Source organism: Rhizophagus irregularis, chromosome 5, assembly GCF_026210795.1.
Source record: "Rhizophagus irregularis chromosome 5, complete sequence".
NCBI classification, from domain to species: domain Eukaryota; kingdom Fungi; phylum Glomeromycota; class Glomeromycetes; order Glomerales; family Glomeraceae; genus Rhizophagus; species Rhizophagus irregularis.
This window is the reverse complement of record NC_089433.1, coordinates 3,483,092-3,496,698: the sequence shown is the minus strand read 5'-3', so window position 1 is coordinate 3,496,698 and position 13,607 is coordinate 3,483,092. Positions and strand designations below refer to the sequence as shown.

The window sequence follows — 13,607 nt, the reverse complement described above, 5'->3', positions numbered from 1 at the left end:
CGAACCTTCTTTGGATTTAAATTAAATTATATTGGACAATTGACATAATTTAACAGTAAGTTATATAACGTTTAAACTTTTTGTTCAAGTTAAGTTTAAAATTCTCCCTGTTCATGTTTCTCAACATTTTATTTTTAATGACCTATCTTATCTTTTGATGCGGACTATCTTTAACAATTAAATAGAATGGTTAAATATATATAATAAATAACCTACGATTGTTAACTATAATGAAGACAAAAAATAAAACTTTCGATAAAAAAAAAATAAACATAAAACTGAAATTAACAAAATAAGCCAATCCAATGAAAAAATAAAATACTAATAAAAGAATAAATACTAATAAAAGAATAGCAACAACATCCTTGAAGAGAATAATTATAATAAAACATTAAAAACTAAGTAGATAAATTAAATAAGCGAAAATTACATATCACCAACTCACCAATTATGACTGAATAGTTTCTTCATCGCTTTCGTTTTTTACGCATACTAATGAAAGAGTGATGATAAATTACCAAAATACTTGAAATACTTGTATCGCTAAGAAATAAAAACCAATTCTAAAATTTTGTGATATAGATATTTATGTTTCATTAAAAAGATATCACTACGATCGCATCTAACTCATACTATGACGTTTAGACAAATTTTTTCAATAAAGCATAGAGTTCAGTAAGTCAAGTACCATTATATTAAGAACAAAAGATGTCAATTAAGTAAATGGTTTAACTATAACTCAACTACATACATTATTAACAATAATATTTCAAACCTGAATGAAGAAAAAATTTCTGTATATTATGATATTGTAATAATTAGTTTATATACAGTTATTAAAGCGATGAATTTTAATAAATTTTTTTCGTGATGAATATTACTTTGAAATACAAATTCTTCCGTTCACATAATTTATGAATGTTTTACGTTGTTCATTTTATAATAAATTAAAACTAGACGCATTTAAATTACATTTAAAAATTAGTTTTCCTACTCTCTAAATTATTGTGAAATTGATACATAAAGTTACAACTAATTATGTAAAGAAATTGAAGATAATGGTGAAAATGATGAGGAACCAACAAATATTTCAACCAGAACAAGAAAAATTAAAAAAAAATTAACTTTAATTATTGAACATTATATATTATTATAATGTACATATTTCTTGATAACTACAAATTTCCCTTTATTTTTATTTCGGTACTTTTTTTTACTGATAAAAAATTACATTAATTGATTTATTGAATAAATGATAAATTTACAATTATTTTTTTATTTATATAATATAAAATATGAGAATATACTCACCTAAAACAAATAGCATCACAACTATTACCAATTTTATAACTATCAAATTATGAAATATAGCAATTAGTGTACATCTACAATCATGTAAACGTATCTTAATTTGTATAAATCATCTTTAAAAATTACCCTAAAAATATTCTCACATTTAATATAAGGCATCATGTATAAATTGTCAATATGTATTATATTATTATATAATTTCTAAATAAATATTTCTATTTATTTTACAATACTTCATTTTAAAAACAAATTGAATCATCAAAATTTATAATCCTTAATATACTCTTAGTAAAGGCCAGCCAGAGGCTGGCTGTGGGCATGACTAGTTACAAATAAAGAAAACTTATTTTTATGTGATTAAAAAAAAATTTTTTATCCGAGAAAAATTTTCTAAAATAATCGACCTCTTATTTTCTATTTTTGGGAAATAGAATATGTACATTTATGTACGATCGGGCACACAACAATATAGTATTTATGCAAATAATTTTTAACGGTATGTTGGCTAATTTGACATTTTTCGTTTTTTCTTTCTATCACAATTTCAGAATAGTACAATGGCGATATGTAAAATATGTGGCTATGATGACCATAGTAATTACTATAGATGGTGTAAATGTCGAATAAACCATTTAAGAGAAAATTTCACAAACTGGACTAGTGGAAATGAAGAAGTTGACAAATTAATTCAAGAAATGCAATTAAAAATTAATTCCTATAGTGATATTGTATTTGAATGGATACCATATAACCAATTTGATGATATTAAAGGAAATAATATGAGTAGATTATGTTTAGCAATATGGAAAAATGGTCAATTGCTTTATAGATATAGTGCAGAAGGATATACGAGATTCCCAAATAAAAATATTGCTTTAAAATATGTCTCTAGTTCTCAAAATATTGCGGATGAGGTACGAAATCTTATAAATTATTCAAACAATATCGTAAGATCATCATAACAACCCCATTTTGACATTGTAACAATATCAAAACAATTTCATTACAATATCATCACGATATCACTTATCGTTACGATATAAATGTAATATTGTAACGAAATTGTTTTGATATCTTATAATAAATATCAAAGGTCGTTAAGATAATCTTAACGATGTCGTTAACAATATCACTACGATATAATTTCGATATTGTTAAAATATTATTCAATATCATTTTGATATTGCATAGTAGCTATATTGTGACGATATCATAATGATATCAAAATGATATTATTTTGATATTGAAATGATATCGTTTAAAATAAAGAGATTTCTATAAAGTTATAACTACTTTTTTTTTGTATAATTATTAAATTTTTTTTTTATTCCTTAATAGATCAAATCTTTTTCAATTAAAAGTTACGCTGTTAATAAAATATTTGGGATATCTCAAAATCCAGATACAAATGATTATATTCTTGTTCTTGAAGATGCATATTGTATAAAATGTAACCAAAAATATAAATTCCATAAAGTGTGTTTAACATGTAAAATACGGTATAGTAGGGATGCAACAATTGATAATATAATTCAAAAAATACAATTCGAAATTGACTCTTATGATATATTTGAATGGATACCATTTAATCAGTTCGATATTAAAAAAATGGGTAGGGATGATTCTCCTAAAGTATACTCAGCATTATGGAAGGAAGGTTTATTGCAATATGACAATAATAAAAACGAATATATAAGAATTCAGAACGAAAAGGTTGTATTAAAATATATTTACGGCGATTCACAAAATATCATTAATGAATTTAATAAGGTATGAAATTTTATAATTCGAATCAAATACTCTTTAGATAATAACTTTTTTGCTTTAATAGATAAAAAACAGTTTTGATTGTAAAATATATGGAATTTCTAAAAATTCAGATACAAATGATTATATATTGGTTTTCGAAGATAAATATTGTGAATACTGTGAACTGCATACTACTACATATGGTAATTGTAAACCGTGTCAGATAAATTATATTAAAAAGAATTTTACAGACTGCGCTAATGAAAATAAAAAAATTGATAATTTAATCCAAGAAATGCATTTAAAAAATGATTATAATGATATAGTGTTTGAATGGATATCATATGATCAATTCAATAATATTAAGGAAATGGATGAATGTGACTTTATTAGTAAAATTTATTCAGCAGTATGGAAGAATGGTCCATCATATTATAATGGTGAAAACAAATATGTAAGAAATTTAAATCAAAATAAAAGTATTACCTTAAAAAATTTATGTGATCCACAAAATAATATTGATGAAATTCTGAATGAGGTATGTAATTTATTATTAGATTTTATTATAAATGAATGAATTTAAACAGTATTTTTTTTCATAATTGATAGATTAAGAATTATTCAGATTGTGAAATATATGGAATATCTCAGGATTCAGATACAAAAGATTACATTATGGTTCTTGAAGATGGATATTGTAAAAAATGTGGACTATATACATATGGTAAATGGTGTAAACTATGCCGAATAAATTATTTTAATAAAAATTTTACAGTTCACGCTAATGAAAATGAAAAAATTGACTATTTAATTCAAAAAATGCAATTAAAAAGTGATTATGATGGCATAGTATTCGAATGGATACCATATAATCTGTTCAATAATATTAAGGAAATGGATGTATATGACTTTACTAAAATTTATTCAGCAGTATGGGAGAATGGCCCATCATATTATAATAGTAAAGACCAATATATAAGAAACAAAAATAGGAATAAAGAAGTAAAATTGAAAAGTTTATGCAATTTACAAAATATTACTGACGAATATCTGAATGTGGTGTGTAATTTCTTAATAAACTTAGTTACTAAGTACTTTCAACATAACTAATTGAATAACAATTTTTTTTCACATTTAACAATAGGACAAGAGTTATACAGACTGTATATTATATGGGATATCTCAAGCTCCAGGTACAAAAGATTATATTGTTATCTTTCAGGATGATGAATATTGTGAAAAATGTAATAGGAAATATACAAATGGATACACTCCCGCGCAATAAGTTTAGGACCACCTTATTTTTGTTTATATTAATAAAGTTTTATTCTTATTTATATAATTTATTTTTTTTAAAAAAAAAATTTGTGTTATAATTTTTTGAATAAACATAAAAAATTACCATATTTGCATTTATAAATCATGTAAAATAAAGTTTTTTTTTAATAGTAAAATTTTAACTCTTTAACTAAAGCAGTTACAGTAAAATGAATACAAAATTCTAATAGTTTAGCTAACAATAAAATTATATTCCAAATTTCATGAAAATTGAGTCAGTAGTTATCGAGAAATTAATAATTAAAGATCGACAATTTATATATGAAAATCATTTATTTATTAGGTCAAATATATAAATTGTCGATTCTTAATTGTTAATTTCTCAATAACTACTGATTCGATCTTTACGAAATTTGAAATATAATCTTATGTTTACCTAACTATTTAAATTTTGTACTTATTTTTGTTGTAATCACTCTGGTTGAAAAGTTAAAAATTTGTCATTGAGAAAAAAACCTTGTATTATATGATTTATAAAGATCAATATGATAATTTTTTATATTTATTCAAGAAATTACAATGTAAAGAATTTTTTTTAAAAAAAAACTTATATAAATAAGAATAAAACATTATTTATATAAACAAAAATAAGGTGGTCCTAAACTTATTGCGCGGGAGTGTATATTAAGTTGTGTATTATATGTCAATATAGCCAATATAGTCTTTTTAGTGGAAGTGAAAAAATCGATGAATTAATCCAAGAAATGCAATTAAAAATTAATTCACATAATGACATAGTATTTGAATGGATACCATATAGTCAGCTTGATGACATTAAAAAAATAGGTGAAGGCGATTTTGCTGCTGAAGTATATTCGGCAATATGGAAAAATGGGATGTTATATTATGATTATAGTATACATGAATATAAAAGAACTCAGAATAAAAAAGTTACTTTAAAATATTTATATAATTCACAAAATATTACTAATGTATTCATAAATAAGGTATTAAATCTTCTATTAATACAATTCAAAATTTCATTTTTTTTAAATATTATTTTTTTTTTCTTTTAATAGATTAAAGCATATCCAGTATATGGAATATCACAACATCCAGAAACAAAAGATTATGTTATAGTTTTTCAGTATAGTGAAGAAAAATGTACAATTACAATGGATAAAAAAATATTAACAAACTGGACAAGTGGAAATGATAATATTGACGAATTAATCCAAGAAATGCAATCAAGAATTAATTCAAATGATGATATAGTATTTGAATCGGTACCATACAGTCAGTTTGATAATATTAAAGAAGTAGGTCAGGGTGGCTTTGCAAAAGTATATTCAGCAATATGGAAGAATGGTCCATTATATTATAATAGTAGTAATGAATATATAAGAATTCAGAATAAAAAAGTCGCTTTAAAATGCTTGCATAACTCACAAAATATCTCAAATAAATTTTTAAATGAGGTAAAATTATTTTTTTTGAATTTTAGATATTGCAACTTAATTATTTCGGTTATTTATTAATTGATAATTTTTATTATTTAATAGGTTAAAGCATATTCAATTAAGAAATATGATGATTATGCTGGTAATAATGTTCTTAAAATTTACGGAATATCACAAAGTCCGAATACAAAAGATTATATAATGGTTCTTGATTATGCAAAAGGTGGAAATTTTGATCATTGGGTATATAAAAATTATAGAAATTTTAATTGGTCATATAAATTAACAACATTATGGAATATTATTAAAGGTCTTGAAGAAATTCATCAAAAACAACTGGTTCATAATGATTTTCATACAGGAAATATATTATTAAATGTTTTATATGTTAATAATTTAAATGATAATAGTATATATGTTTCAGATATGGGATTATGTGGAAAAGCTGATGATGTTAACCAAAATAATATTTATGGAGTTATGCCTTATGTAGCTCCTGAAGTGTTAAAAGGAAAACCTTACACTCAAGCAGCAGATATATATAGTTTTGGTATGATTATGTATTTTGTAGGAACTGGAAAACAGCCTTTTTCTGATTGTGCTCATGATAAGATTTTAGCATTAAAGATATGCAATGGAATTAGACCTGAAATAAATGAGTCAGAAGCGCCAAAATGTTTTATTGATTTAATGAAAAAATGTTGGGATTCAAATCCAGGCAATAGACCAAAAATAACCGAAATTCTTGAATTAATTGATCTATATTTCTGTTCATATAAGTATGATAAATTTGCTTTCAAAAGAATTGTGAAAATTAAAAAAGAACAACAACATTATGAAATTGAAAAACAATTCAAAAAAACAGAAGAATACCGAAAATCACATCTCACACCATTTGACGAAAATAAACGATTAACTACTCATCCACAAGCTTTTTATACATCACGATTACTTAATCCATTTACAGAAGACCTTCCAAAAGATGACAATATTGGAAATAATTCAGTAGAAGTATTTGATTTTACAAAGTAAGTACTGTTTTGATTTTTGTTAACAATTCTATAATTGTATTAATTGGTTTTATTTTTTGTATGTTGTAGTTATGAATGAATGAAATTTAGAATGTTATAAGTAATGTAGTATAAATTAAGTTGAAATTAGCCACTTGTTATCAAGCTTTTTGTTCTATAATTGATTTCAATTTAACTAGATATATTACGGAATTTAACATTTTATTTATTTTTATTTTTTATTTTTTCATTTATATTTATTTACTTGTTGCTCAACACTGATCACTGATTATAGAGTATATGTAACTTTGTTTTTACATAAATAAAGTCAGTTTGTAATTGAGTAAGATAATTTCGAAATTTTAATTGATTGGAAATTTTACAAGTGAAGATTTTGAATCCGAGGTGAAGTAAAAATTACGTATATCATTGAACTGAATGTTCGAATTCAAATATTTATCTAGCGACTATAATTGTAGGCCTTTTCATTGAAACATTTAACTGTTAAGATGAACCGATTTATTTGAATTTAAAATAACGCGCGAAGTAAATAATTTAATTGAATTAAACTTTTACAAGTTATTATTATTATATTATAAATTGTTTCCCAAATACTGAATTAAATATTTTTTCTTAACATAATTAATGTAATTTTGTATGATTCAACTGCATTGGAATAAATTCTTTTTTTTTTTACTAAAAATATACATTTATATTTATTAATAAATATTTTAAAACTGCCGTAGTTTTTAAAAATAATGATAATTTTACGCCCCTGTTTTTTCTCTTATTCATTCTCGATTATATTTATTTCGGAAAAAAAAACAAAAAAATATAAGGAATAGTTTTTGATTTCGAAATGCGGAACATATTTTTTAAAAGCGATATGATTAAAAAAAATGTATTTTTAATTATACTACAATACATTAATATGTATTTTAAAGAATTTAATGATACAATTGATACAGGAAAGTGATACCTTAAAGTTTATTCACGGGATGAAATCGGGAGAAGAAAGCAACATCTGAACACTTAACTTTTGTTAAAAAATGATGAAATTATTGCCAAAAATGCTTTTATTACAGCATTACTACCACTTTTCTAGTTTTCTACTATAGGATGTAAAATTTCTTAGCTCATTTAAATTGATAAACCGTTCAGTAATACAAATCCATTTATTTTAAAAAAAGTTGTTAATAGATCAAAATTTTGCCCGATCTAACCAGAAATATAAATTAATGCTATCAAGAAGAATAGCTAGAAGCAAAAAAATCTTGAGTTGGATACTATTTAAGGTAAATAAATGATGTAAAAGTTTACCGAAAAAGAATCACAATGAGATAATGATTAAAATTTTGAGATTTTATTTAATCAGATATATTTCATTTTGTTAATTTTAACGAACGAATAAAATATGGATTTAATAAGTAAATTTATTTTGAGTTTCGATAAAAAAAAATTGTTTGTCTGTCAGTCAAAAGTAAATGAACGGATTTCAAGTAGGTTTTATATTCTCTTTATTTAATTATCTATTGGTTTAATTTTATTTTGAATAAGAAAAGTTTAACAACTTAATTTTGTTCGTACCCGATTACATATAATCGCGAGGAATTTATAATGTTCAAGTAGTTTCGTAGAATTATTCATTATTTTTTTTTTTAAAAAAAGGATATCATTTCAAGGGTCATTGAGATGGTTACATGGTGTATCTTAAGCTTTTCGAAATTAAGCTCGAAAAATCAGACGATTTATATCATGAATGGAAATTATTTAATCATTAAATTTCTAGAATTTTAGATGATTGGTTCCTAGTGATTTTTTTTTGAGTCATATTATACAAATCTTTAGCAATACCATTTTCGCAATAATATTTGACATCTAGCATTTTACCTATTTTTAATCCCGTGATAATCATTCAATAAAATTTATTACACGTGACTAATGCCTTTATCAATTTTATTCATAATTAGGGATGACTAATTAAATTTTGTATCTCCTATTTTTATAAAATTTATTGTTCCCTATTAACCCTTAAATAGTAATATTAATAAGTAAATAAATCCGGTTTAACCAAACTTAGACAAACTAGATGGGTCAAATGTATTTTATTTAGGTCGCAAATGTATAATTACAAAATTAGTACATTTTTTTAAGTGGAAACAATGTATTAGACTCTTCCCTCTTTTATCACCATATTTTTATATTAGATACTACATTTACTGTACTAATTCTGTCATAACGTTCGTATACTGTATTAAACTATTTCTAAGTAAAAAAAAAACAGTGATTTTATTCGAAATAAAATTTATTATAAAGCCATTGTTATAACTTATCGTGATAGCTAAATTTATTTATTGTGGAATTTATGGTTTTTGATAAATTACTGTCAATTTCATAAATATGATCTTTAGATATTTATTTATCTTGGAAAATTTTTCATATTTGAATCAATTTTTGACTTTTAAATTTTGATTTGTTTGTTTCACTCAATTAATCTCTTAGTATTACACTATCCTAGTTTTATTATTATTAAATCACGAGTTTGAATATATACAATCAAAGTGAAGTCCAAATTTAAAATTTAGGATCTTAAAAATACCGGTCATATTAACTTATAAAAAAATTTCCTCTAAAGATTAAAAAATATAAAAATTTCCTTTCTATCCTTTCCTCTAAGAATTCACTTTTTTTTTAGGTTTCTAAAGGTTTAAAAGATGAAAAATATCTGATATCATAATTTAAAAATTTCGAAAAATTGAAATTGTGAGAAGGATCTCTTGTATAGCTTGAAAATACAGATGAGGCAACCCAACGAGGATGTCGTACAAATGGTTCAACAAATCCAGGTAAAGTGAATAAAATGATCATCATCATAATACTCCACCTTAAAAAAATTCTTTTAGAAGAACTTTCTTCATTTTCTTTTATTGATCCAAAGATACTTTCCCAAATAACAAGAATAATTCCATGTGAAGTAAAGAAGAAAAAATTATCAAATGAAAATTTATTAAAAAGAACGAATATGAGATATTCGTGTAATATGGCACTCATAGTAAATGCTGCTAAAACTCCGATCGCATCCCTAAAATTTTTTGATCTGTTAATGAAAAGGTTTCGAGCTGGTAAATAAGCTAATTCTTTAAAACTTTCGTTTAAGAATAATTGCCATCTGAATGACCAAAGATCTCGCGGAGATGTTGATAAGTAAGGATATCTAAACATATGATTTGTATCATAAATCATGGATATACACCATTCCTTAATATGTTTCATATGCTGTTTTTCGAAAAAGAAGATACTTTTTTCATCTTTTAAAGTGATAAGAAATCTTAAAAATATTCCATTTATAATAAGGAATAGATCGTATCCTAAAGATAACGTGATTGTGACAAAAAATGTAGTTACAGCGTAATAAAATAATAAAAAAGGTGTTAAAGCTGGAATTCCTTTTGTAATCCAGTTGAAAATTCGAACCGGGTAAATCCCTTCAGGTATTTCAGGAATATTATTTGTTATCCATCTGTATAATATTTCAAATAAAATCCACTTAAAAAGTAATATAATAATACGCTTAATTATGTAAATATTTATGTCTTTAATTGATATTTCTCGACTTTTATTCGTTTTTTCCGGCAATTTTCTCCAATAAAACATAGTCAAATAAAATGGACCTATTTGTTTCTCCTTCTCGGCGTATAAACATTTTTTTAACCAAATCATCATTTTAAAGCTCCAACCAAATGCCAATAATGTTAACGGAACTATTTCATATTCCTCATATTTTCCTCGATATATGATCGGAAGTGTTAACAAACATACAATTATATTGATTAAGATAAAGTATCTAAATAGTGATTTCGGAGGTTCTAATGAAAACGCAACGAAAGTGGAAAAGAGAGTAAAAAAAATTATTTGTAATATATGTAAAGGTAATTTTGGTGGGAATTCCTGGAATGAAATCATTTTAGATTGTTATTTTTTTTTTAGTTTCTTTATAAAAAATTTTATAAAATTAAAAAATGATGTAATCGTTAAAAAATTATATAAGAAACACTTTTTGTGAAAGTGGGAGGGAAAAAGTTAAATGTGCTGGAAAATTTTCTATTTTAAGAATACTATGTATGATTAAACATAATTGGCGTATTTACTATTTATTGTATTAATTTATAAATAAATTTCCTATTTAAAAGATAAGCGGAATGTCGTAATATTTGGAGTCACCTGACTTTTCATTACAGGACGAATAGCTGATTGTTATATTAATCGGGCCGACATTTTGTACGTCGTGTCATGCAGTCATGCAGTCATGCAGATCTTTTTTTTTTTGTACAGTATGATATACCTAATTCTTTTATTTCCATTTCAATGACAAATGACAACTGCCAGTTTATTTTAAATTCGAATTATTTTTATGAATTTTAAAATTTTTGGAAAATTTTAGTTAAATTAAATTTTTTTAAAAAAAGTAAAATTATTAATAATTTATGGTATTTTATAGTATTAATAGTTTTTTCCAAAATATATAATAAATTAATATTTTATAGCAATATTGTTGTAACCGCAAATTTAATTGTATACTGAGTTACTCATAATATCAAATATTTGATTTTTTTTTTTTGAAAATTTTTATAACTGGTTAAAGCTTCAATGACTTTTTAAAATTTGAATTCATTGTTAGATTTGTTAATTAAATGTTTTTGAACTGATAAAATATACTATTTAATTAAAATTTTCGTTTATATCAGATACTCAAAAAATCGAGTTATTTAAATAAAGATAATAAATAATTTATTTATTATTTCCCTTTCGAAAAATCAAGAATTCTTTATTAAAGCAATAAGAACAAAATTAGCAATAGCCCGTTTCTTCGCACCGGGATTAAAGCACATAGTAGGTAATTCATAATTGCACACAAATAATATTCTGGAATAAGCTGTAATATGGACAAAAATATTAATAAATTCTTTTATTTATTAAATTTATCATAATTTGCCCATTTCTTTAATCATCCGAATTGGTTACATTGATAATGAATCATTAGTAAAAATAATCTAACGTTAATATACGAACCTAATGATCAACGTAATCATATTAACGGAAAGGTCGTGTAGCCAACAAAATGATCGGTGTTCATATACGCTAATTTACCGGTCAAAACTATTCTGGCTAAAATTCTATATGATGGAAATCTGTAATAAATTTGGCAGAGACATGATATACATTACGCAATTCAAAATTAATTTATAAAGTGTAATCTAGGTATAACTTAATTATATGGATAAATTTTTTTAAAAGGATGTTTAGTTATAATTAAAGACGTGATGTGAACTAGTTTGATCCTCAGCAATTTTAGGCCAGTCCATCAATCCTAATTATAATAGAATATTAATAAACGCCAAAATAAAAAATAGAAATTGAGAAAAAAAAGAAAGTCACCTAAATAAGAAAAAAAAGAAAAGAAATAAACCTAAGCTTAGCATAACATTTCAAAGTCTAAGAAAATATTCGTACGCTTTCAATTTACAATTTTGGGAATCCAGTTCAAAATCCAAAGATGTAGAGAGAAAAGGAGCCTTAGTTACATTCCTACAATAAAAAAAAATCACAAGATTCCAAACTAGGAGGAAAAATAAAATAATTAATATATATATAAGCTTTTAAAATTATAAGGTGAAATATAATAAAATAATTGTTATAAAATGGTTAAATATGAGAAAAATTAAAAAGTAAAAATATATATATATATATACAAACTACTTTAAAAACAGCTTTAAGCCATAAAAAAAATACTTAAAAAAATCACTAAAATAGTTTAAAAAAAGGTATCAATGATCAGATGGCAAGACTCTGATATTGTAACGCTCAATCCCGTTATATAAATTCTTACCACATCGAGTCGTTAACAAAATATTCCTTTATTTAATAACCAAATATCTTCTCTATATAAAATGTTCATAATATCCTATTAAACTAAATTCTAGAATCAACCTTCGATAGTCTCCTCTCATATACATTCTATCAACCATTAAAATTAATTAATGTGGCACTTTTTCATCATAAGAAAAAGGCAAAAAGAATCGAAAAATAATATAATGGGTAAAATAGGAAAATATATTGTCCTCCTTAATGGTTGAATACCTCTTATAATTCTTATGAGCGTTGATTACATTCAAAAGATATTTCTAAGCCTCATTTCAATCCCTGTGATTAATTCATAGATCTTCTAAACACGTGTCCAGTTTATACTCATGTGACAGGAGTTATCTAAAAATAACAAACAAAATTTATACACTTAAACTAAATATAAAACTGTGCCCCATGCCATAATTAATAAATTCACTAGATAATTCTGGTATTACAATATCAAAGCTGATTGGAGGATATCAATCTAACCAAAAATGAACAACAAATTATACAACTCATATTATCCTACAGCCACGTTAAACCTAAGCATGATCACTGCGAAGCAGCGATGATTTTCTAGATAATGGTGTAGTTAGCCGAAATATCCAACAGGAGCGCAAGAAAATGCCAATACATATATAATTTTCCAAGAGACCAAAGCGAACCAGCAAGACAAGGAGGCAATATCAAAATGTGTTGATTTAAAGTTAATAAATAAATTAATTAAATTAAATATATATAAATCAACATTTTAAAATTTATTAAATTTACAAACTATTCGTACGCAGGATGTTCAAAGGGTTTCCAAAAAAGTAAGCTGATTATTTAATGTTGGGCAGAATTAAATTTAACGAATAATCAGGAAAAAAAAAAGAATTTGTTAAATAAATCAAAA

At 24.0% G+C, this 13,607-nt stretch overlaps 3 protein-coding genes across 3 annotated transcripts; 2 read left to right on the top strand and 1 right to left on the bottom strand.

Moving 5' to 3' along the window:
- Window positions 1–2,090: 2,090 nt before the first annotated feature.
- OCT59_025278 (uncharacterized protein) lies at window positions 2,091–4,345 on the top strand (the record flags this gene model as incomplete). The annotated part of the gene is made up of 5 exons (XM_066137388.1): window positions 2,091–2,225; window positions 2,650–3,081; window positions 3,143–3,598; window positions 3,670–4,119; window positions 4,205–4,345. 5 exons carry the CDS (start codon window positions 2,091–2,093, stop codon window positions 4,343–4,345), a joined length of 1,614 nt encoding a protein of 537 aa, XP_065991984.1.
- A 757-nt stretch (window positions 4,346–5,102) lies between these two features.
- Window positions 5,103–6,908, top strand: OCT59_025277 (uncharacterized protein; the record flags this gene model as incomplete). Its single annotated transcript, XM_066137383.1, has 4 exons — window positions 5,103–5,345; window positions 5,901–6,348; window positions 6,517–6,826; window positions 6,899–6,908. The coding sequence occupies 4 exons, from the start codon at window positions 5,103–5,105 to the stop codon at window positions 6,906–6,908; spliced, it is 1,011 nt and encodes a 336-aa protein (XP_065991983.1).
- A 2,231-nt stretch (window positions 6,909–9,139) lies between these two features.
- OCT59_025276 (uncharacterized protein) lies at window positions 9,140–10,885 on the bottom strand. The gene has a single exon (XM_025312074.2). The coding sequence runs from the start codon at window positions 10,769–10,771 to the stop codon at window positions 9,500–9,502; it is 1,272 nt and encodes a 423-aa protein (XP_025165464.1). The 5' UTR covers window positions 10,772–10,885; the 3' UTR covers window positions 9,140–9,499.
- Between the last annotated feature and the right edge of the window lie 2,722 nt (window positions 10,886–13,607).

Excerpts from the sequence above, each read along its gene's own strand:
- OCT59_025276 (XM_025312074.2), bottom strand. The coding sequence starts at position 10,771 with ATGATTTCATTCCAGGAATTCCCACCAAAATTACCTTTACATATATTA.